Source organism: Microtus oregoni, unplaced genomic scaffold, assembly GCF_018167655.1.
Source record: "Microtus oregoni isolate MIOR12 unplaced genomic scaffold, Mior012 000000F_ref0000247, whole genome shotgun sequence".
Lineage (NCBI taxonomy): Eukaryota > Metazoa > Chordata > Mammalia > Rodentia > Cricetidae > Microtus > Microtus oregoni.
In genome coordinates this window covers 18,624,652-18,648,085 of record NW_024543059.1, presented here as the reverse complement: position 1 = coordinate 18,648,085, position 23,434 = coordinate 18,624,652, and the positions used below count along the sequence as shown (strand labels likewise).

General features: G+C 44.1%; 1 protein-coding gene across 1 annotated transcript in view; it reads left to right on the top strand.

The window, feature by feature from the left end:
* The window catches only part of Agbl1 (AGBL carboxypeptidase 1), a 720,481-nt gene that overhangs the window by 64,203 nt on the left and 632,844 nt on the right, over positions 1–23,434 (top strand). Inside the window, exon 6 of the mRNA XM_041650016.1 lies at positions 4,653–4,690. Within this exon, the coding sequence (XP_041505950.1) occupies positions 4,653–4,690 (38 nt within the window). The remainder of the gene's footprint in view (positions 1–4,652; positions 4,691–23,434) is intronic.

Sequence of the window (23,434 nt, the reverse complement as noted above, 5' to 3'; positions counted from 1 at the left end):
TCTTCAGGCTAACGAGGGAGGGGGACTTGATTGGGGGAGAGGGAGGGAAATGGGAGGCGGTGGCGGGGAGGAGGCAAAAATCTTTAATAAAAAAATAAATTATTAATTAATTAAAGTTCTTCGGAAGTTTCCCAAATGACTCAGTCATTGATAGGAACGTAGAGAGAGAGGGAAGATTTCCCCTTCCTTTCCACAAGACAGCCCGCTCAGCACTCAGGCACTGTGAGGTGGCAGTCAGGAATAACGAACTCCAGGAAAAATGTCTTCCTTGTCCTTTCATGGAATCAGTGGTTCTAACAGAATGATGACTGCTAAGTGTACACATCCAGAAGGAGGCAGTATGCTATCCCAAAGACACAAAGTGGGGCTCCAGTTCATTTTCCCAATGCAGTGGGCTTGGTTTCTCCAATAGGAAGTAACTGAGCTTTCTTATTTGTTTAACCCCAATTGCCTTATATCTGACATTTGCTTGTTTTGAGGTGGGGGAAATCTCACTGTGTAGCTTAGTCTGTCCTAGAACCCACAACCTTCCTATTTCAGCCTCTCAAATGCTGCCATTACAAGGCTATTTTACCACAGCCAACCAAATGTTCTTTTTTGGTTAGGATAGGCATTGGTTGATCAAAGTAGTTATCTCAGTTCTTCTGGGTGTTATTGTATCTCATGTCGTACCTAAACAGATCAGGAGAGCCTTGTTCCGGCAATAGAACATTGCTACTCTCTTGTATAGATGAAAGCCAAAGCGCCTCTTGATAGCATTCATGCAGTGACCGGCGTTCCATATACCAGGAACCATTGGAATAGCAAATGTTTTCAGTTACTCATTAGTTCATTCTAGATTAGTTCTTTAAATCTTAAACAGTCATTACACCCTAAGCAACATCTTCACTACTTCTGTTTAGGAGCAAAGCATTTGTATCACCTTCCTAGCACACACACACACACGCACACACACACACACACACGCACATGAACTAAATGTTTCTCAGGTTATTAATATATTACATTCTGCTCCAATATATTTTATTAAAAATCTAAGAAATTAAAAAAAACTAAAAAACTGATTTTTAAAACCAACCACCCAGCCACAGATTGAAGTTTGAGAAAGCATTGGACCTAAGCCATCTAGTAACTTTTATTTTCTAAGCTAAATAGCCCCCCACCACCCCACCCCTGTTCCCTGCCCAGGTCTCACTCCACTACCTTCCCTGTTGCGCATTCTCTCACCCCTAGGGGTCTCCTTCCTTGAGTGGTGTTGACTTTTTTTTTTTTTCCTAACACTCTGCTCTGCTTTTGGTTAAATTTTCTTGAAGCTATCCATTCTGAAGGCTGCGGATACTGTAGCTCTTGTAGAAATTAGTAAGTACACATTCCCACCTCTAAGAGCCCTCCAGAATTGCTGCTGGATGCTCGCCGCAGTGCTCCAACTAGTTTCAGGTGGCGTTCACACGGAGTATTGTGAGCTCAGCATGTCCTAAATGAAAGCCTTTGTTTTCTCTAAACGATATGACTGCCCTTCTTAGTCACCTAGTGGCTTTCTTATGCTTAGATCTACCTGGGCAAATATTGCAGGCCGTCCCTCAGCTCCTTCCTTTCTCTTGTATTCTGTAACTATGTTTCGTGAATAATAATGTTCATCTTAGTTTTCCATCACTGACATCATACTTTTTAATTAAAAGCAAATGGATAATGTCTCACTATTTAAAGGATTTGAATTCCTTATACCATCAGACTTTGGCCTTATGTATGACCTCCATCATTTTTCCTAAGTATGCTCTTTGTAAGACTAACTAAATGTAGATTCCCAAACCATGACCTTCAAAGCAATAAATCCTCCCGCGTGCCTCAGGAATCAGCTTCATTTGGACTTCAACACTGACCATGTCATAAAATGTCACCGTTGGGATCATATTTATTTGCTATACTGTCATTCTATTTGATACGGTCTGGAGAATTAAGATCTGGAGTCATCGCTAATGTCCCTGTCAACAACCAAAGAATGACCAAGCCCATTGGTTCATGGTCAAGCATTGATTAGCATGCTTTCATGTACATATGAGGATTTGTTAACATGGGATTCTGATCCATCAGCTCAGGGAACAGGCCTGAGACTCTGCATTTCTGCTGGACTCCCAACAAATGTGAGGCAGCTGGTCAAGACCCACATGTTGAGCAGCAAGACTCTAATTTTCTTACAGTCCCTCCTATCTCCTCCTCTACTATGCCCCCAGAGCCAATTGTCTCGTGTCTTTTCCCAAGGTGAAAGGGTTCTGCAAATCAGTCTCACTGGGTTGTTTGTCCCTGCACACCTGGTCAGTGAGCTGAGGCTAGGTTAGGTGCCCTGTTTTAATATTCATCATGTTTTCCCGATCCCATGCTTTTGTTCTTCTCCTCCCCTCTCACCTGCTTTGGCTGTTCTGTCTTGCTATGTAATGTTCTTTGCTGTGTTATGGCCAACAGGAACTTGTTGGTCCCATACTCTTAGATTTACCAGACTCTAATACAATGAGCTGAATAAACCTCTGCTCTCTCTAAGTTATAAAGTCTCATGTATTTTGACATAGGAACAGAAAATAGATCAAGATGTATACAGAGGAAAACCCTGGCTTAGAGAGCACCACAACATGAATCTTGGAGGAATGCTGTTTGTTCTTTTTAAGAATAGATATAGTATGTACTCACTCATACGTGGCTTCTAGACATAAAGCAAAGAAAAACCAACCTATAATTTACAACTCCAGAGACCCTAAACACCAAAGAAGAGAGACAAACATGGATCTACATAGGAAGGAGAAAAAGACAAGATCTCCTGAGTAAATTGGAAGCATGGGGGTCACAGGAGAGGGTAGAAAGGGGGAAAGGAGGGGAGCGGAGAAAAATGTATAGCTCAATAAAAAATAATGATAAGAATAGATATAGTACATATGATCCTTGTAACTTATGTTAAGGTCTATCAAGCATTGATGTGTTCCTGTCACCTCTGAAGATAGGGGAAATGGGCCCTAGGGATTAGAATGCCCTTCCTAGGTTACACACACAAGTGAATAAACCTGTGCCCCAAACAGGACTTCTTTCCTCCACCTGTCCTACAGAATCTCCTGTTGGTCAATTTCTTACCTTACCATGATCTTGGCAGTCTGTTCTCTGATATTGAAAACAGAGTCAGCAGTATTAAGAGCGTAAATGAATGAGAAAATGTAAGAGACTACAATAGAAACAAAGCATTTGAGAGACAGGTGCATCTCCTGTCTCCAGGACTCCTGCAACAGCGAAAGGCTGTGACTCACGGCCCCAGTGCATACTCACAGCAGAGACATCACTCAGCTCAGTGAAACTGGTCCAGGAAAGTCACGAGACAGTGGGGCCAGATTCCACTGAGAGATTTCCCCATTGTCTCTCATAGCCATCTTTTTTTTCCCTATTCAAACTTTGGCTTCTGCTACCCTACTGTTAACAGCTCCATGGATATGGGCAAAATCCAGGTGCTACAGAACAGAGAACCTATGTTAAATGGCACGAAAAGGGAATGGGAAGATGTGGAAGTAGCTCAGTATTTAGAAGAAAGAGTAGAGCAGCCAGATGAACCTCCCCCAAACAGATGAGGAGAGAAGGGGAGCACGTAAGTCTGAAGGCAGGAGAGGTTTGAGAATATTCCAGCAAGGCATCTACCCCACTGGATCACCAGCCTGGCGGATAGGGACCACAGTGATTAGAGCTCCTCAGGTGCATGTGAGGATACGTTAGATCAGGATTCTAATTCAAGAGGTCAGGGGTCAGTTGGAGAGTCTACATGTCTTTTTGGGTCTCAGCAAATGTGAGGTTGTAGGTAGAGACCCACACCCTGAACAGCATGGGTGATAAAACCTCCATGTACCATCCTGGAACCCTGCCCTCATTATCTCATCTAATTTCAGTCACGCCTCGATAGCCTCACATTCAAATGCCACGGATGGAGGAATAAGTCTCCAGTAAATAAGGTTTGGAAGATGCATTCAAAGGATAGCAGCGGGGTTTTGCGTATTCTCCGATTTTGGGAACAAACTGAAGGGTCACTAAGAAGCGGAACAAGAGATGTTTTTATTTGCCTCGAGTTTTTGCTGCAAAGGTTTTGAAATTCTTTTGTGGGCAAAAGCAATGGTCTTCCATCCTAAGGAAACAGCTGCTCCTTCAGATGTGTGCATGTTTTCCAGTGTGTCCCCAGAGGCACGAGTGGTTCAGGAAGTTTGCTCTGAATTGCTCTGTTCCCCGTGCCTCCTCACTTCTTTCCTCCCAATCAACCTCCTGAGTCTCCACATGTTTTCAGGTACAAATCAGGAAACTGACAAGTACACAGGATAGTATGAGCAGTGGTTAAAAAAAACAAAAGAAGAACACCGTGCAAAGAAGTTGGTGGGAGGTGGGAAGCTATGGGGGGGAGGATATTTTCAGCAGCAGGGGGGACCTCTGAGACCCATTTGGAAGACAGACACCTCACTTAATGTGATTTCTACATTTATGCCTCTTTAATGGTCAGCGGAGATCAATAGACTACCTTCTACGTGGTTAATTATGAGTCTGATAGGTGGCGGCAAATGAACATGCTACCTATGGGGTCTGTGGGCTAATAGAGAGAGAGCATTGAACACTGACTTTTCACCTTTCTCTCTCCCCAGGGCAGCCACTGAAGTTCTGGCAGCATTGCTGAAATCCAGTAAGCATCCTTTTAAAAGAGGGGTTATCTCTTCCCATTTTTGTGTTTTTGTGAAAGCGACTCTTTTGTTCCATGGCTCCATTCTGACCTGTGAGGAAATAGAGAGCTGGGTCCCATGTCAATTGGAGAAAGAAGAGAATATAGTGGCTGTGGGAAAGAGGGTGACTTTACCTCCACGTGGGCATGTCTACTTATAACATATGACCATTAGTGTTGAGTGTCAAGTTGACTGACTCTGGAATCACCCGAGGGAAAAGTCTCTTGGCATGCTGATGAGGGAGTATCATAACTGAATAAATTGAGGTGGGGAGGTCTGGCCAATATGGGTGCCACCAATACTAGTAGAGATTGTTTATTGCTCTCTGCTTCCTGGCTGTGGCTGTAACATGGTCTGGGCTTCAAGCTCCTGGCGCCTTGATTTTTCTGCCATAATGAGCTGTACCTTGAACTGCGAGCCAAGATAAACCTTTTCTCCCTTGAGTTGCTTCTGTCTGAGTATGTTATCACAACAAGAAAAGTAGCTAAAACAAAGACAGCTTTCCTAACAAGGGAAGTAAGTTGTCTATTGCCACCCTGGGGACTCTTCAATTCCTTCAGACACAGGAAGCAGCCCTTCAGTATTACTAGAATAAATCCCTGCCCGTGGGGCTGTCCAGTAGAAGGAAAGACTATCACTGGGTATGTAGCAGATTCTTGCAGTTGGTTTTTAACTTAGCTCATGACTTTATGTGTTTGGGTAGGTAGGGTGTGGGGAATCACTTGGACAATGTAGATGTTGCTAAGTTTCTTTCTTTCATTCTTTATTAAAAAGTTATTTCTTTCCTCAGCTATGTGAGCAATGGAAAAGAATAGCTTGGAGGGTCTGAATTATTGTGAGATTTTTTTGTTTTCTTTTTTTTTTTTTTTGCCTCATAGCCTTAGCCTAATTACATTGGGAGTCAATTTCACGTGTGCAATATAATAGACGATATGATGCACTTGGGAGTGAAATCTTGGCTTAATGTTTTTATTCTTCCCCTCCTTACTGCTTCATCTGTTTTAATTTGGCACCTTGGAAACCAAGTTCTTCAATAGTGATATTTGTTTCTCTATAGGGAGCCCAAGGCCTGTGGGTAACAGGTGAACTTTAATAAAACTTATAAATAAATAAATAAAAATAAAAGCCATTCTTTCTCCACCAACCATACATCTCTGTCAACCAGAAGCATGGAGAGAAAGCCAAAGCACATGCTGTTTCCTTTTATAGACTGGAGAGAGAAAAAAAAATGAATCTTGAATTCATTTGGTTGATTGGAACTTCATACTGCGTCCAAGCCTGCCCACAAACACAGCTTTGAAACATGCGGTAGACTAAAGACAGTGAGAGCAGACTGGGGAGGGGCGAGAGGGAGTCTGCGGAGTTCCTAAGATGGAAAGATGTTGCTTGTGGTTTCTGGGGAGGGGCGTTGGCTCTTTAGAGTGGCATTAATACAAGTTTAATGTCTTGGTTCTCATGATGGCACTTGGTGTCATTCTCTGCTCTAATGCTTTGTGTCTGACATAGCAGGGTTAGGGATGTGAAGGAGAGGAGCCTTGCCCATTGGCTTTCTCCTGAGTCCTCTTAGCCCAGCTTTAGCAATGGAAAACTTGATGTTCCCTTGGAAGGGAGCCATGAGTGCTAAGCAGGGCCATCTTACCTCCAACATACAGACCCATTTAGCCCTTCAGGCTGAAGTTAGGTACCCTTTCATAATATGTACCTCTGATGTGAAAAATCGGAAATTAATCAATCTCACCTTCCTCAACTTCGGTGATAAGGATCCTGGTATCTTGAACTAGGAGAAGACCATAGTATGTACAAATATGAACAGACTCTTGTACACACGGCGGCTAGATTTTCTGCACACCGGCTGTGCTTAATAAGTTGAACCTGCAGTGGCGTGGGGCTTTCTAACTTACGGTCTTCTTTCAGAGCAGTGGTCTTCAGCCTTCCTAAGGTTGACTCTTTACTACAGTTCCCCTTGCTGTGCTGACCCCCCAACCATAAAAATTCCTTCATTGGTACTTCACACCTGTAGTTTTGCTACTGTTACAAATCGGAATGTATCTGTGTTTTCTGATGGTCTTAGACGGCCCCTGTGAAAGGATTGTTTAGTCCCCAAGGAGGGGGAGTCACAACCCTCAGACTGAGAACCACTGTTTTAGAGGCTGGCTCTGATTCATGTGCCCTGCAGGATCTTCCTTCCATCACCGGTGAGGCGCTGCTGTCTTCTGCTCCCATAGGGCTTTCCTGCCTCAGCGCTGACGTCACTATACCGAAGTTGCTTTGGTCCTTGTCTCTCAGTAGAAGCTTTTAAGGGACAGGGGTCATCTACATTGATCCATGTGTTTCTTGTATCAGCACAACAAAGCTGAAAGTACATATTTGTTGATTACAATTAATTGAATGATTTGTGACATTTACCCACACGAAATAGTGCGATTGTTCCCTATAACCTAAATCCAACAATCTATGCCTAGAACCAATGGTCTTAGCATTTGCACTTCTAATCTCTATTTACTCTACTAATAGACTGTCAGGGAACCGAAAGTCTGCTGTCTCCCACATATAAAGCAGGCTTTCCCGTCCCGTTAGGAAGATACATGGGGTTAGCTGCTAATTCTGCTGAGCTGTCCATATGAGTCTTTGCCTGGTTCTTTGGTTGTTTGTACCATGAGAGTGTTGGACCAGAGGCTCTCTGATATTCTCCTCCTACTAAATACGCAGCCTTCATTTATATCAGGCTCTCAGCCTTGGCACCACTGGCACTTGGGATTCAATATTTCTTTCTTGTTAGGATCTGTTCTATGCATTGCGGACTATTTAGCGACACCCCTGATCTCTGTGTATGAGCACTTGGCATTGTATTTAGATGTAACCACCCACCCACCCACCCAGGGGGAATCAAAGCTGCTCTCTTTAGAGAACCACCAGCACCTATTGGTACACACACGAGCTGAAATCTACCCAAAGTTTCAAAGGATTCTTCCCCAGATACCTCTCCTGGCACTTCATAAACGTTCTCATCTTTCATAATTGATCTATGATTCCCCAGCATCAGGCATCATTCCTGTGCCTTCGTAAGTGGTAAGGACCCAGAAGGGGGACCATTATTATGAACATTCACAAATTACTCAGAGGGGAATCTGCTGGGGAAGAATCGGAAAGCATTGGATTAAGGGGAGTGGGTAGGTTTCATCATAAGTGGCCACTCTAATGTGTAGGTAGACGGGTTCTGAGATGGTACATGAGCGGAGTTTCTTCAGGTCTTTGGATGTCTTGGATGTTTCTAGTTACTTTATGATGTCTACATGTCATGTGTAGCTAGACCTGAACATGGAATGCCTTTTTGCTTGATTTGCAGAGAGTTCCTATCAGTTGAACTTAACTGCAGAGAAGTCAGATTCTGTCTAAAATTCAAACTGCGTGTGGCACATCTCTCCTGGAATGCTAGTCCCACTTTAATCGATAAAAGACATGCTTCTTTTAGGTGTCAGCTCTTCTGGCATTGATGTTTACTTGTCGGTAAGTATAAAAGTTGGCAGTTGTAGTAGATCTCAGTAACTGCATCAGAAATAGAGGCCATTGCCCTGTCTAAATAAAACTAGAACAAAATATTTACAGGTCGGGGGTAGTCAGTATTCCTATGACAGCCAATACTAGGAGAGGCTTGGGAAGCTGAGGTCTCCAAGCCGCTATTTATTTGTGGCTGACTGGAGTCGATCACCACGAGTCTCAGAAAAAGCAGGACTTAGAGTTTCAGGAGGCGTGGGCCCTGCCTACAGCAGCGACACAGGGAAAGAAAAGAACTTTGGATCACGCTAGCGAGAGTTTACTATTTCTCTTTGGCTCTCTCTCCCGTGGCTGCAGAAAAAGCCAGCACAGGAGATGTGGAAGAGAAACGAGGCAAAAGGTGTCTCAAATCTCTTTCAGTTCCTGGGCAGGCAAATGTTGCTCAGAAGTCAGGCCGCTTGCCCAGTTGTCGCAGCCATTTGACACCAAAAAATGAAGAAAACGTCATTGTGTATTCCAGAGTCCGTTTGTTTCTGCCTTTTAGATCAGGATGGCCTGATCTAAATTCCACATTGTCGTTCCTCAAATCAGGTCTTCTCTATGCTCACGCACGCACACATTCTCCACCAAATGCTCCTGTGCCGAGAACTTGCCTTTTTGTGTTTCATTCTATCCAAAAGCGCTTAGCTTTTTATTATCAAAATTTAATAAAGCCTTGATTAAGAAACCACACTGCTTCAATTGCTTCTGTTGCTTTTCTCTAACAAGCCAAAACAACATCTTGTATTCGCTCTCGCTCTGTCTCTCTCCTTTTCTCCCTCCCTCCTCCATGCTTTTGCTTCTCCCTCGTCTCCGCCCCTCTCCCTCTCCCTCTCTTTCTTAGCCCTCTCTTAATATCATTGTCCCCGCAGCCCCCCTCTTTATTTTTCTTTCTTAGCCTCCTTTGTGCACGCATTAACCACGAATGCGTTTATGAACAATTGTGAGCCTGGAAGCAGCCCTTGAATGAGGGGCAGCGACAGGATTATGGTTGATTTGTGCTGACCCCAGGGATGAATCTTCCAAAAAATGTCTTGGCATTAACCTTGCTGCCCAGATTTAAAGGTCATATAATCTTGCCACAAGACAACCTCTTCTGTCTGATTCAGGCCCTAAATCTTACTAAGGGACCGAGGAGTCTACTTCATATGTCCATCTCTCCTCCTTAGGAATTAACAATCAGAAGACTGGAAGTTTGCAGACGTTAGGGAATGGGAGGAGGCGGAGAGACGTGAGCAGAGAAAGAAACACAGAGAAGGAAGGAGGGAGGGGAATACACAAGAGGGCTAATGGGAAGTTTGGCAGGAAGATGAGACTTCTCACAGCCTTTCCTAGTTAATGTTCTGTCTGTCTGGTTCACAGAGGATAGCCTGCAGCAGAGTTACTCCAAAGAATAGGAAGGAAGGAAGGAAGGAAGGAAGGAAGGAAAGGAAGGAAGGAAGGGCAAACCTGGTAAACACAGAGAGTCCTAGCATGGCCAGACAGCCTCATGCTTAGAATAAATGCCTGCTGTGGCCTGCTGGCCAGCAGTGCAGATGCTGGAGGACTCACTGGCCAGATGATTACCCTACAGCAAAATGCCCAAGATGGACCAGTGTCAAGATTTGCCAAAGATTCTAGGAGTGCTGGCATCTCTTCAGAATAGATACGTGTTTGAAGATGGTTGATGTTGTGGCCCCTTGTCTGGTGGCCATACACAAGTACCAGCAGTTGGTGCAGCCTCCAATGAACTCATGTGCTTATCCTGTCTTGCTCATAGCATGTGGCCTTCCCTCCATGAGCTGTGGCCTGTCTTAACAGACTTGCAACTTCAGATTGCTCAGATATTCTGCTTCCTGTACCAGTTTCCTAATGGCACTAAAGATGGCCAGACTGTTATAGCTGTAAACCCTTGAATTTTCCTTGTAGTTTTTCAAATGTTTGTTCTTTATTCTCTGTCTGTCTGTCTGTCTCTCTCTCTGGTTCACTTGTATCTATAGGCTAGAGATGACCTTCAGAAGCTGTTCCTCAATCACTTTCTATCTTGTTTTCTGAAAGCATCTCTTACTCAACCCGATGCTTGCCCAGTAGGCCAGGTAGCTGGCAGGTGAGCCCCAGTGGTCTGTTTGTCTCTGTCTTCCGAGGATGGGGATGGCAAGCGTGTTCATGACCTCATACCTGGTGTTTCTATATGACTTCAGTGGGTCGAGTTGGACTTAGGACCTCATGCCTCACAATGAGTACTTTATAAACCAACTCATCTATCTTCCAAACCCAATCACTTATTTTTTGATTAATTTATAGTAATGTCTGTGTTTATCATGCACAGTATGAAGTGGAATATGGCACACGGTGGAATGGCTGAGCTAGTTTTTCCTTTTTATTTCCTTCCCTTTCTTTACTTTTCTTTCTTTTTTCTTTGACACATAGTCTCACTCCTTGCGAGCAGGCTGGCCCTAGAACTTACTGTGTATCTAGGCTGAACTTGAATTCATGGTCCTCAGATCTCTGCCTCTTAGTGTGGAGATAACAGGCATGGCCCGTCATGCCTTGCCAAAGATGTGCATTTGCTGAGTGAAGAGCTTAGCCATGTCAATCTAGTTAGCATGTTTCCCCTGCAAGGTAACTGAGGGACATCGTTAGAAACATATGGCACCAGAATGCCCTGGAAACTCTTGATTTTCCTTGTTCCTCTCATCCCTGTGGAGAAAAAGTGAGGAGTGGGCAGAAGAGGTGAGCCCTGCGGAGCTCTGACAGCCAGCACCCATGGCTCTTCTCAGATCTCAGCACACGTGCCCCTGTCAAGGGCAGTCTGAGTACCACTCACTTAACCTGTCACAGTGGAAAGTGGCTCTCAACCTTCCTAATGCTGTGACCCTTTAATGCAGTTCCTCATGTTGTGGTGACCCCCAACCATCAAATTATTTCATTGCTACTTCATAACCGCAATTTTGCTACTGTTCTGAATTGTAATGTAAATATCTGATATGCAGGATATCTGATATGTGACCCCCCCCCCCAAAAGGGGTCATGACTCACAAGTTGGGAGCAACTGCTTTACACAGAATGGAACCAGCCATGGTATAATTGGTGATTATGTGCTTTTGCAGGTAAACATGTCTAACTATTTTCTTCTTGAAGCCCTCCCTCAGGAGTTGGGCTTCTTTCTACATCTTTATACCTCTTATCGAGCTACATAAGTGGCTCTGCCAATTAATGTTGGATAAGGAGGGAGTCCAGTTTTCTAGAATGTTTCCACTGAGTCTTAGTGATTGTGGTATGTTCATATACCTGATAGCTCTTCTACTATGTCTTCTAGGGACGCATGCAATATATGTTGAATATATATATGTATACATATATATTGAAGGAGATGTTTGGATCATATATATATATAAATATATATATATATATATATATATGTCACACAGGGATGTACTGTTGCAACTGGCTTCATATGAAGGCAGCATAGGAAGTTACATCCATCACCACAGTGCTGGCTTTAAATGACAACACTTGTATTTATATCTACCTTTTATTGAGTTCAAAGAATGTCAGACACGGTGGATACGTGTCACCTGAAAAGGAGCTTTTGCCATTCCCATCTTACAAGTGTGGAAACTAAAGTTTGGAAGGCTTAAGGAATCTATCCAGTTAGCAGGCTTCAGGGTTCACCTGGCAGTGAGCTAAGCCCAGGCAATGCTGCACCAGGAAGAGATTCCAGAGGCTAGGTCTACTTAACCCAAAGGAGGTACAACCAGATGCGGAAAGAAAGCTAAGGAAATAGTTTCCAAGTATGGAGGGGGTGCTGTTTTGGAAGATCATGTATTATTTAAGTCAGAAACATTATACGGTCCACTCCACATAACAGTCAAATGGGGCCCAGTGAGAGACGTCGGAACACTAGTGTGTGTGGGAGGGGCCGTATCTGCTGCTTCGAGGGTGATAGGCAAGACTGATGAATGAGGACATGAGATACAGGTGCCAGCAGGAACTGGGACGCTTACAGGCTCCTATTACATCATGCCACATTCAATTGGGCATATTCCTCTTTATTTTCTGGGCTCCAAGGCCAGCCTTCTCTGCTAAATACTTACATATTTTGCGTAAGCACGAAAACTATTTTAAAAGTTTAAGTTAAAGGGTTATGACTATCCCGGTTGTCCCTTTTTCTCCTTCGCGTCCCCAGTCGGACGCTGCGGGTTGTGTGGGCTGAGCAGCAGGCAGTGGCTCCTGTAGTTTCTCTTCCTACCATGTGGTGGGGCTGTTCTTCTAGTTATCTCCACCATTACTAGTCCAATATTTATTTTCGGTGAGTAATTTGTTTATCGGGAGGTTATTTTAATCTAATTTTGGCCATATTTGCTAGTGCACACTATCTGTGCTTCCCAGCGTTAGCAGCTTGCATGTCTTGAAGGAAATTAGCTGAAGATGGTCTCGGCGGCATTTGCGCGGCCATTATTTAAGGGAGGTGGGAGGAGGCTGCGAGAGAGGAGCCTGGGGTTAGAACAGCGGCTGGAATTTGTAGCCTTCCTAGTGGTGTTAGCGTGATTGAGCAGGATTGACCGAGGGCGGGGGAGTCCGAGTAGCTTTTCTCAGGCTGTTTTTGCCTGACAGCAGCAACGCTTGTAGTTAGGGTCGCTAGTCTCCTAGAACACTGCAGCCACTTGTAAAGGACCTAGATCAGTCCGGAAGGACAACAGTTCTCGAGTTCTGCGCCCTCGGCACAAGTCCCTCCTGTTTGATGGCATTTTAATGAACTGCTATTGCAAGCCCTCTGCAAGTTGGGGAGTGGGTGACGTTGGAAAGAGAGCAACTGTATACGAGAACGCCCACAGCAAGTAGTGATGATGACCCTTGCTGGACACTGCTCACACATCAGTGAATTCTTCATCCCCATTTATATAATAATCATATTACGATGCCCATTTTATGTGCCAGGAAGATGTCGCTGTCAGAAAATAAAGACTTACTGAGACCCCCACAAATAACACAAGGAAAACAAAATTCTACCTCAGCTGTGACTGTTTCCAAAGCACCCCGTTTTCATATTTCTGCCATCCTAACCCCAGACTCCGGGCTCAGCCCCAGAGTGACTATGCGATCTAACTTGGCCTTTGTCATTACACTTGAGTTTCGGTTCATTTACCATAAGTACCATAAGTGGAGGGTTTGGGGGAGGGGTGTTGTTGAGACTTCTTTGGAACAAAATCTTCCATTTTTATCATCAAAGCCCAAGTGTAAACGACACATGCGCAGTAGACACAATGGGAGCCCAGGTGGAGACCTCAGCGTGGCTTTTCCATTGCTCCGCGACTCTTGGTAGTCTCTGAGAAGCTCCCAGGGACATTCTGGGGATCTGGAAAAAAATCAACATTGAAAACTTCTGAATGAATGTCTGTGTGGAGTTTGGGGGCTGGGCTTGGCCTGTTGTTTGGGATTACAGCTTGAAGACAGAGTGTGCCATGATGCTTCCTGTGGGAGGCTAGAAAAGTGAGCCATATTTCTCTAAGAGTGGCCATCAAATAAAATAAGCTAGGAAATTTGACCCAGAGAAAGCCAGAGTCTTGTATTTATCATCAAGCCGCCATTCGGTCATTTTGGAGTCTCTGAGTCCTAATGGACCTAATCAAGGAATTGAACTGAACCTGAGACTTTGAGGACAGTGGAGCTGTGCGAGTCGGCAGGAGGATAGGATAGGGAAGGGTCCTGTGATGGTCAGACTCTTCAGAGGTGACTGTCCTTGGTCTTAACAGAGCTGTGGATGGTGGTGATGACGGTGGTCCTACCTGACCCAGAACTTGGCTACAAGGTAACATTGTCATGTAGTTGCTAGCTAGGGTCAGTTCTTATACATTGGCAGGATGCTATCTTTTACTACCTCTGTCTCCAGGGCTTCCCCTCTATCCTAGGATTTGTCTGCAAGTGTGGGCCATAGTGTTCATTTGAAAAGGCCTTAAAGGTGTCCAAGGTTCCAAGTTGTGGATGAAGAGGGCGTGAATTTGCTATAATTATTGCATGACACAGTCTCCATAAGGACACTGTGTTTACATAGTAGTCTTGATGTCTACTCTCCTGATACTGTGGGATCAAACTGTAGCATCTGTGGGGACATGGCTATTAGGTAGGCAGGTTTGTCCCCTTTAAAAATAACGACTAATACAGAAAGAGGCTTTGTACCGGGAGGTGGGTGTAGAGCACTGGATTTTAATAAACTTTGGTAAAAGTCAATGTTGGTTTATAATTACTACCACTGGGGGTTCCAGGAGTTGATTTTACACAGGAATGGGGCTAGTTCAAGTTGAAATTAGTCTCCTAAGATCTGTCCCCTGCACTGAATGACACCTGGCTGTTCTTGAGTGCCCATCTTTCCTGTAGAAGCCTCTTCTGAGAAAAGACTAGCAGGAAATAGTTTAGAGTTTGTGGACCACACACTTTCTGTTAGAGCTATTCCTCTTTGCCCTGAGAGGGCAGGAGCAGCTATAGGAAGCACATAAAAGAAGGAATGGCTATGACTGCGTCCCCATAAAACTTTATAAAAATAAGCTGTGGGCAGTGTGCTGACCCTTACTTTAGATGGAGTGAGCCTCACCCCTGGGCACTGTATTCCAGTAATTCTTATTTCTTAAGCCATTAACTCTAATGTATTTTATACAGCAGACACCCAGAGCAAGTTCTCTGAATAAGCTAAGGAATGAATAAACAAACAAATACATGCAAATCGGGTCCCCTTCAGCCCATCAGTAGGCAACTTACTTTGTTTTCATTTTGGGCACTCAGGAGTTAACACCCAGGGCTGTGGAGCTGTAAACCCTTTAGATTTTAGAACTTGTATCATTCTGGCATAATTGATGACTGGCTGTGGGTTGACAAAGATAAAGTCTCGCCAAGATTTAAAGGGATAGACAAGAAGATAAGCATTCCGAAGCTCTGGAGGCACATGGCCGCTTCCTCATTATATCCAGGATCGACGGTATGCTTATTTATTCGCAACAAGATGCACCATCAATGTTTTCTACATATTCTAGAAGCAGCGGGTTACGAGGCATTTTTTCATGTATTACCTCATTTAAAGCTCAAACCAGTCCTGTAAGACAGGTAAATATTTAACAATTCCACGACAGTGACTTTTAGTGTGATTGATTTTTTACCCCGAAGGAATGTTTATTGAAGCTGAGGGCATTGTGACTATCACATCTACTGGAGGGTTGCTCCTGGAAGTCATGGAATAGAGACTAATTTGTTACCGGCATCCTACGATGCTTATAATAAATAATACCTGGACTCAGATGTACACAGTGGGAGGTTGAGAAAGCCTTGCTGTCACAAGGATCAAAGACGTTGGCCAAGCTTGTCATAGCCGTGTAATATGCACTGGGTGTGTTGGGAATAAAATATGCCCATTCTTTTCACTCCAGGAGGTTTCAAATCTATTTTGTAAAAGGTAAGCGATTTTGAATGAAATCTTGGCATAGATGTGTATATGAAAGATAAGAGTGAGGCGTAGAGATGCCACTCAACCTCTGCCTTAGCTTCTCTCCCTAATCCCAGACCTCTGCTGGAGCCTGAGTCCTTCCACGTTTCCGGAAGCCATTACTGTCTACTTTTTGGTGGTGGTGATAGTGTGTGTGTGTGTGTGAAGCTTCCATATTACTCTTTAGTAAGATGGGCTATGCAGAAAGAGAGAATGGAGACATAAGAGTCTTGAAGGAGGTCATTGTGTAGTCCAGGTGATAGGAGAGAGGGTGGAATATTGATACTGATTGGAGCTGAGTCAAAGGAGCATGTAGAAGGCTCAAGGCCTTGGAATTTCATAGTGACATGCTATTGGATGACAAGGCCAGAGGCAGAAGGTTGGATGTGTGTGCTCTTTGCTTCTCTTCTCATCCTGGATTCTGGAGGTTCCAGGAAGCGTGGGCTGAATCCCATGACGTCTATAAAACCGTACAATTGTCTTCCTTGAAGTCCATAGTACTCAGCTGCATCGTGGCCTGAAGCAGAAGGGGCCACTGCACACAGGTGCCTCGTGTATCAACTGACAGAGAGGGCAGGTAGAGGAAATCTCTGTTTTCTTCCTTCCAGGTGTAAATCCTGACTGTCTTCTCCAGGTGTCATCCTCATGTGCTGACTGTGGAAGCAGCCCAGTGAAGTGAGAGACACAGTCCCCCACAGGGCCTCAGCAGGGATCACAGTTATTCCTGGGGCTTGGTGAGCACCTTCTCACCCACTGGGAGAATAAACTCAAAGCAAGACTGGATATCTGGGAATGACCCTGAAGTTTCAAGGCAAAGCTACTCATTCCTTGGGGCTCTTTGGCAGAGATGTCAGATGCACATAGTAAGGAAGAAGGGTGAGAAATCCCTGGGCCGACATCGTCCTTCATTTCTGTACACCTCTCTGCGATGGCTCTAAGTGTGTGTGTGCCTAAAGCTTCTCTCCTCCCTTTGCCTCCTGGCTTTAGCGCTTCTGAGTTTTGTTATTCTTTACTCACTGGGTTTTGACAATTTCCATTTGCTGTACTCTCAAGACTTCAGGAACATCCTACCTGCAGGTCCTGCCTTGTGACTCCTTGCTACAATGTGGGTTTCAGCCCAGGAGCCCCATGTGCAAAGTCTTTCCTGATCCTGTAGTCTAACGTAGCTGCTTCCCCCCTTCCCAGTTTCCATTTGCCTCTTCCTGAAGCTTCCGTGGATGTTGGCACCTGCACCCCTCCACTGCCTTCACACACATGCGTGTCCCATGAGGTCTGGGACTTCATTTTGTCTTTAGCTGTGTTCCTAGTGACAGCAATAGTGCCTGGAACACATTGGCATATTGCTGATGCTGTTTTAAATAGATGTTTGTCGAGAAAATTAATGTAGCACCCTAGGTGTGTGAGCATGATTTTAGTTGCTAGTTTATTGCCAGCAGCAGCAGCAGCGGGACTTTGTTTGGAGGCAAAAGGTCTCTGTTTATTTGTGTATAAAGTAAACCAACCAGTTTGATGCCTATTGCTGGTAATCAATTGATTTCAGATATTTTCTAAAGTATCGATTTGACAATACAAAAAAATTTCTTGTACCAACGGAATGGCACATCAATCAATATACACACATACCACTAAGAGTGGGAAAAGATTGCCGCCAACTGCAATAAACGCCATGTTGGAAACATCTGACCATTTGCAAAAGCCTAGAAGACATACTTTAGAATTGAGGAAAAGTATAATCCAGGCCTGTGGGTCTGTCATTTTAGCTCCTTATGAAGCCATAGGAAGAATGTGAGCTCAAAGCCTGGTAATTAGTGAGATCCTGTCTCAATAAATAAATAAATATAAAAAATAAAAGTAAAAAAAAGTGATTAAATCCCAGCTCAAGGGTACAGCTTGGGCCCACTTTAGGTTCCAGCCCCAAAACCATTTAAAAAGGGAAAAAATTAATAAATTATGGCATAAGAATATTGATTTGCTTGCTGTATGTGATGCAGATGGTGGAATCAGGGGATCTTTGTTCTGGTGTCCTTTCTCTCAGGAGAGTAGCACTGGGCAGTGAGCACAGAGGACAGGAGGAATGGCATATGCTCCACTCTGCAGGATGAGGCGGATGGAGACTCCAAGGCTTACCTGAGGAGAAATGTTCCTCTGGTGTGGAACTATGCCATAGGAAGCTACTAAGAAGCGCTTCTGATTTCAAAGAAAAACATCTAGATTCAAAACCATTTGATAAAACACTAGGGGTGGCCTCTTCCCCATCTGAGTCACTATTCCTGGAACTAAGAGAAAGTGTCCTTAGTTTTATAAAGGCAGGATTTGCTTGAGACAAAGGCTCACTTTCTAGGTGAGCTTGCGGAGATGGATCTACGCGATGGAGAGAAAGGGGCACCTGTAAATGAATTTGACGTCATTACTGATGTTTGAGCAACAAATAACCGCCTGCGATTTCCACTCCTGATAGTGTTTAGTTATGCTTCCGTTTGCATCTTGCTGATTCCTCTCTGCGTAGGAGCCAAGTCTCTGCTGCAACTGCCAAGGGAGTGGACAACTTCAGGCCTCTCCTCTCAAAATCTTTGCTCTTTCTTTACATTCTGGAAGGTACTTCTGGCCTGGCTTCACCTAGCTTCTATCTGGGAGACCCTCCCCCGCCAAACTCCAGATTGCATCTAGTGACATGAATAGTTGTTGGCTACTTATTCGGACCATAAATATTCTGGAATTTGCTTCTTGTTAGAACTGGGAGGAAACAGGCAGATGGAAGATGGGGAGAGAAACCCATTTCCTCTGAGACCCTTGGGCTTATCTCCAACAGTTTTCCAGAAACATTTCACAAGGAGCCGGTTGTTCTGGGAGGAGTGAAATGTTTGTACTGGATGCAAAGTTGGATGCTAACAGGCCATCAAGGGTTGGGGGACAGCATAGGATGTCAGCTCTCCGTCAGATGGCAGATTCCAGTAGAATCCTAGAGATGCCCTGTGGAAGCTTGATGGACTTCAACAAGCCTTTCAACATCTCAGATTCTGCATGCTCATTTGTAAAGCGAGGAACACAGTGCTTAGCCTACAGCACTTTGATAAGACAAACGAGATGATCCATGTGAAATGATTATGCTCAGAACATAGGAAACACTGAGCAGATAAATAGTTCCTCTTGTACCTGGTTTTATGGGGGGGGGGCGCAGGCAGGCAGCTCATTGTCTTATAATGTGATTTGGGAGCCTTGGGAAGGCTATTTTGTCCAGAGATATCCTCTAAATTGGCTCACTGAGAAAAGCACCAGAACAATCTACGGCAAAGGTGCACACAATACGTATGGTAGGTAGGGACATCTTTATCTCGAGTCTCAGTGCTGGGAGTTCCAGGTGGGATATTGTGGGCTTTGGGTGCTGTGGGTCAAAGTGCACGTTTCACTTTGTGTGTGAAGTCCGGATTGGAACCGAGCAAGCTTTTGGGATGCGTGTGTTCCTGGTTGGTAGACAGCGAGGAGAAAGCTTGCGAGAAGACCTTGGAAGTACAGTGGAGTTCCACAAGCCTTGCTAAGTGATGGTCTGCTCTGAGTTTGATTTTTGTGCACAGGAAGAGCTTACCCATGCTCAGAAAATGGATGTTTAGGAAGTTTCTGAACAAAGCGTAGAGCTCTTTGATCTCTATGGGTAAGAATTTCCCAAGGGGGCACGTTAGAGTGTGCAATGTCGTTGAGCATCATATCCCTCCCCAGAAGTGTCAGAAGGCCTCAAATCCTTGCATTTCCTCTTAGATTCATAGATCTCATTATACCCAGGAATAGCTGTTATGGTTTGAATATGGAATATTCTTACAGAATCAAGTGTTGGAGCCCAGGTGGTAGAACTGTGTTAGAAATTTTGGGAAACTTTAGGAGGGGAGGCCTAGATTGAAGTAGCCAGGATCATGTCTTTGGAGGCTATGTTCCCCTACCCCTTCATGAATCCCTCTGCTTGCTGTCTGTTATGGTGAGCTGACTTGCTCTGCTGCATGGTCCCTGCAGTGATTATTGGTCTCCTGTTGGCACCACTCCTGTTCTCTATGCCCCACTTCTTTTTCGGAATGGAAAATTTAACCCTGGGTCAATGTATTTTGCAAATGTATAACTTGTTCTTGATCATATGGATGGGGCTCACATCTGTGAGTTTACCATGAACCACACAGGCTGCTCCTGAATTAGCAGGGGAGAAGGAGGAGAGTACATTTCAACTGTAAATGCCTTCAAACCATAGTACTCAATAATGCAATCAAGATTACCTAGCTAGGAAATGGTACAGTCAATGTTCAACCCAAAAAGCTATGTGACCCTGGTGCTTCTGTTCTTGAGTGGGGATTTCAAAAGGAACATGCTCATATATGGGACATTTGACACTATGTCGCACATGAGAACTGAGGGGTTGTTAAAAATCATAAACAGTGTCGATTCTGTTGATGATGGCGATTTTCACGGGTGGCAGGTATTGAGCAGTTATTGTACGTCCAGTGATAGATGGCTTGCTTTGTGGTATTATTTCAATTAATTCTGTCAAATTAAGAATGAAGAAGCTATTCTTTTTTTTTTTTAATCTGGGTGAAACACTGAGTGGGGGAGGTGTGAAATCACAGGCTCAAGGTTGCACAGTTAGAAGGGAGTGGAGTCCAGCCTAGCTCAGGACTCCAAGAAGACAGCTGGCAAAGACCCAGGGGTTCACACAGGAAACAGGACCAGCAAAGCAGGCATGAGTACCTGCAGATGGCAAAGATGAGTTTAGAGCCTTACACTGGTCTGTATGTCTCATTCCTGGATGTAGCTGCTTTGGTCTCACGTGGTTCTCTGCTGATTCCCTTTGCTGAAGGATCTTACTCTACACCTAAAGGAATGATACAGTGCTGAGATCAGGGAATAAAGACAGACAGACCCCTTTGCCTTTGCCAAACAAGAAGGCCGAGCTTGTAGATGTGCTAATCCGGGACTCTGGGCATCTCTCACAGGCAGCTGCCACAAGGCTCTGGATTCTCCAGGAGAAAGTCAATCCTTTGAGGCTTAAAGGTCTCTAGGCTTTCCTGTTTAGAAGACAAATATCTTTGTAAAGTTGGTTCTGCTCACCAATGCCTTCAGGGGCTAGCAAGATAATTCACTTTTAAAGGAGATGGGGTAAGACAAAAGGTGAGGTGGTTGCTATGGCAACCTGCAGGCCTGCTTGTCCTGTGATTAAACATTGACAACATGGCACAAATCGAAAGTCTACAGGCTACTAGTTTGTAGTTCCAATCACAAGGTTCTTTCCCTTTTACTCTCCTAATTATTTAAATGTATGGTAGAATATTTGGAATAAAAATGTTAGAAAAATCTGAACAGGCTAACAGGACCACCAGTGCCTCTTCTTGTAACTAAGCACCATAGATACCTTAGCATAATTCTTTCTGATTTCTCTATATTTTTCTTTTTTGCCTGAGTGCAAAAAATCTACACCAATGGGTACCTCTCCTAAAGCAAAACATTTGAACTCTAATTAAAAATGTTTTGAGTAAAAATGAGGATACCAAATAAGGGTACCAGTAGACCACGTTTCAGACGGAGAATTAAGTAGAAGTAAGGAAGGCTCCAAGAGGACATAACCCAGAGAGAAGAGGAGTATACAAAAAGGTGGATTGGAGTGAGACATGGATTAAGTCTCTGCTGTTCAAGGATTCCACAGTGGAAAATGGGCCAAAGATCTTTAGCCAGAGCTGGAGTGGCCAACCAAACCAGCAATACCCAGGAAGCAGAAAGATACATGACCTTCAGGTTTTCCTCCATCTGTACATTCTCCTCCCATCTTTCAATCTATGTGCTTCATCTCAACTTCCTAGGAAATTAAGATGTGTGTGTGTGTGTGTGTGTGTGTGTGCGCACATGCATATACACATGCATGGATACACACACACAAACACACACACACTAGGCATCAGCTTCTCCAAAAGCAATCTGAGGAAGAAGCCATTTCTATAGTCAGACTACAGAAGAGCTGGTCTGCTTGGAAGAGGGGAGCTTCGAGGCCCCCAGATTCTGAGCTCACCCAGAGCTGTGTCTGAAAACTCACATTTTTGCCTGAATATTTTTCTGCTCTGCGAAGTGGTGTTTTTCTTTCAAATCTCCCCAGAATTCCTCTGAGCCTCTGATCCGAGCGACCCTCATTTCATTCTTCGGCTCTTCTCCACTTCTCTTCCGAAGTTGGATGAATTTCCACTTGTCGGGTGTTAGATACCTATTGACTTTTGTAAAACTTCCCAAACTCTTCTCAGAGAAAGATCGACTGATGTAGGGTCAGCAAAGAAGGGGCTTTAGCTACTTCAGATGTTAGTAAACATGGCAGCTTGTTGGGGATTAACAGGGAAACCATGAATAGCATCACTGCTGTTTGAAAAGGGATTTTTCTCTCAGACAATTAAAGACCTTTTTTTTCTCCATCACCCACTTCTTCTTACCCCAGATGAATAATGAATGAAGGTCATTAGGATGATGTATTATCGGTCGCATTGCCTTAGAATAGACAAAGACAAATGTCATCAACCTTCCACTGCATACAGGGGCCCTGTGTCCCATATTTGCCATTTCTGGCACTTTTCACCAAGAGATACTTTTCTTTACTATCTCCTTGTTACTCCCCAATTTTCTTTTAAACTTTGGATATCAGATAGACTAAAACCTCATTTAGGTAGCAAAGAACTCTAGCGCTGTTTGGCCAAGATCATCCAAGGCAAGAAATATTTTTGTTTTAAGGGAATAATTCATTAAAGGAAGCATTGGAGGAATATTAGACCTTTCACAGACATCACCAGGCATAAGTCTCATCATCCTTAATTCAAGGTCATGGCTGCACAAAATATTATAAAAGGAAAAACCAAAATAAAGTCAGCTCCTCACATGGGTCAAAAATCTCAGGGGAGCTAAGTAAAGCCCTGCAACGGGAAAAGTTCTAAGCAAACAAAAATAAAAGGTCTGTTAATATTATGAGAAAACCCTCCATGGAGTACAGCATTGAATTTCCATGTTGTTTTTTTACACTCATGTGCACTTACATGGTCTTGAGGAAAAATAATACTTGAAGCTGTAATTCTGCTCTTTTGATTACAGCTCAGGGGAGCTCTCCCGCACACGTTTGGCTAGAAGCACATACCGTCTCATAAACCAGCATGAGTGGCTCATATAATCGAGCTGTGTAACATTGAGAGAAGGGCAGGATTTGAACATCTGTGAAGGGCAGAGTCACAGAGTCAGTTACCTAGCGCCCTGAGGTCCTGCAGGCCTCGTTTGGGTTGCAGGAGCTTTAAGTCCTCTGTACCCAGGGAAGTTAATCTGAAGAGTAGCATAGACTAGCTGTTGGCAGAGGTGTCTTGGACTGTTCTTGGCCTTGTGGTTCTTCAGAGACAATTGACAAGGTATCTGGATAGACAGGTCCATATAATAGTCTCAGTGGAGAACACCAGGAAAACATAGAGACAAAGAAATCATGGTGCAGAAGAGGAGAAGGCAGAACTCTGCCAAACTTCTATCAGATATGGATGGGAAGCCCCGTTGAACAACCCTTCAGGGTGGACTTTCATCCTGGTAGTCTGCTCTCTTCCCCAGTCCGTCTTGGTGTTTAATAGTCTTTATGTGACGAGTTCCCTTCCTGTTTGAGCCTGGCCTTCTGCTGTCATTTCTTTGTAGTTTTGTCTTATAGTCCTTCTGTCTATAGGAACCGTAAGCTAAGACATCC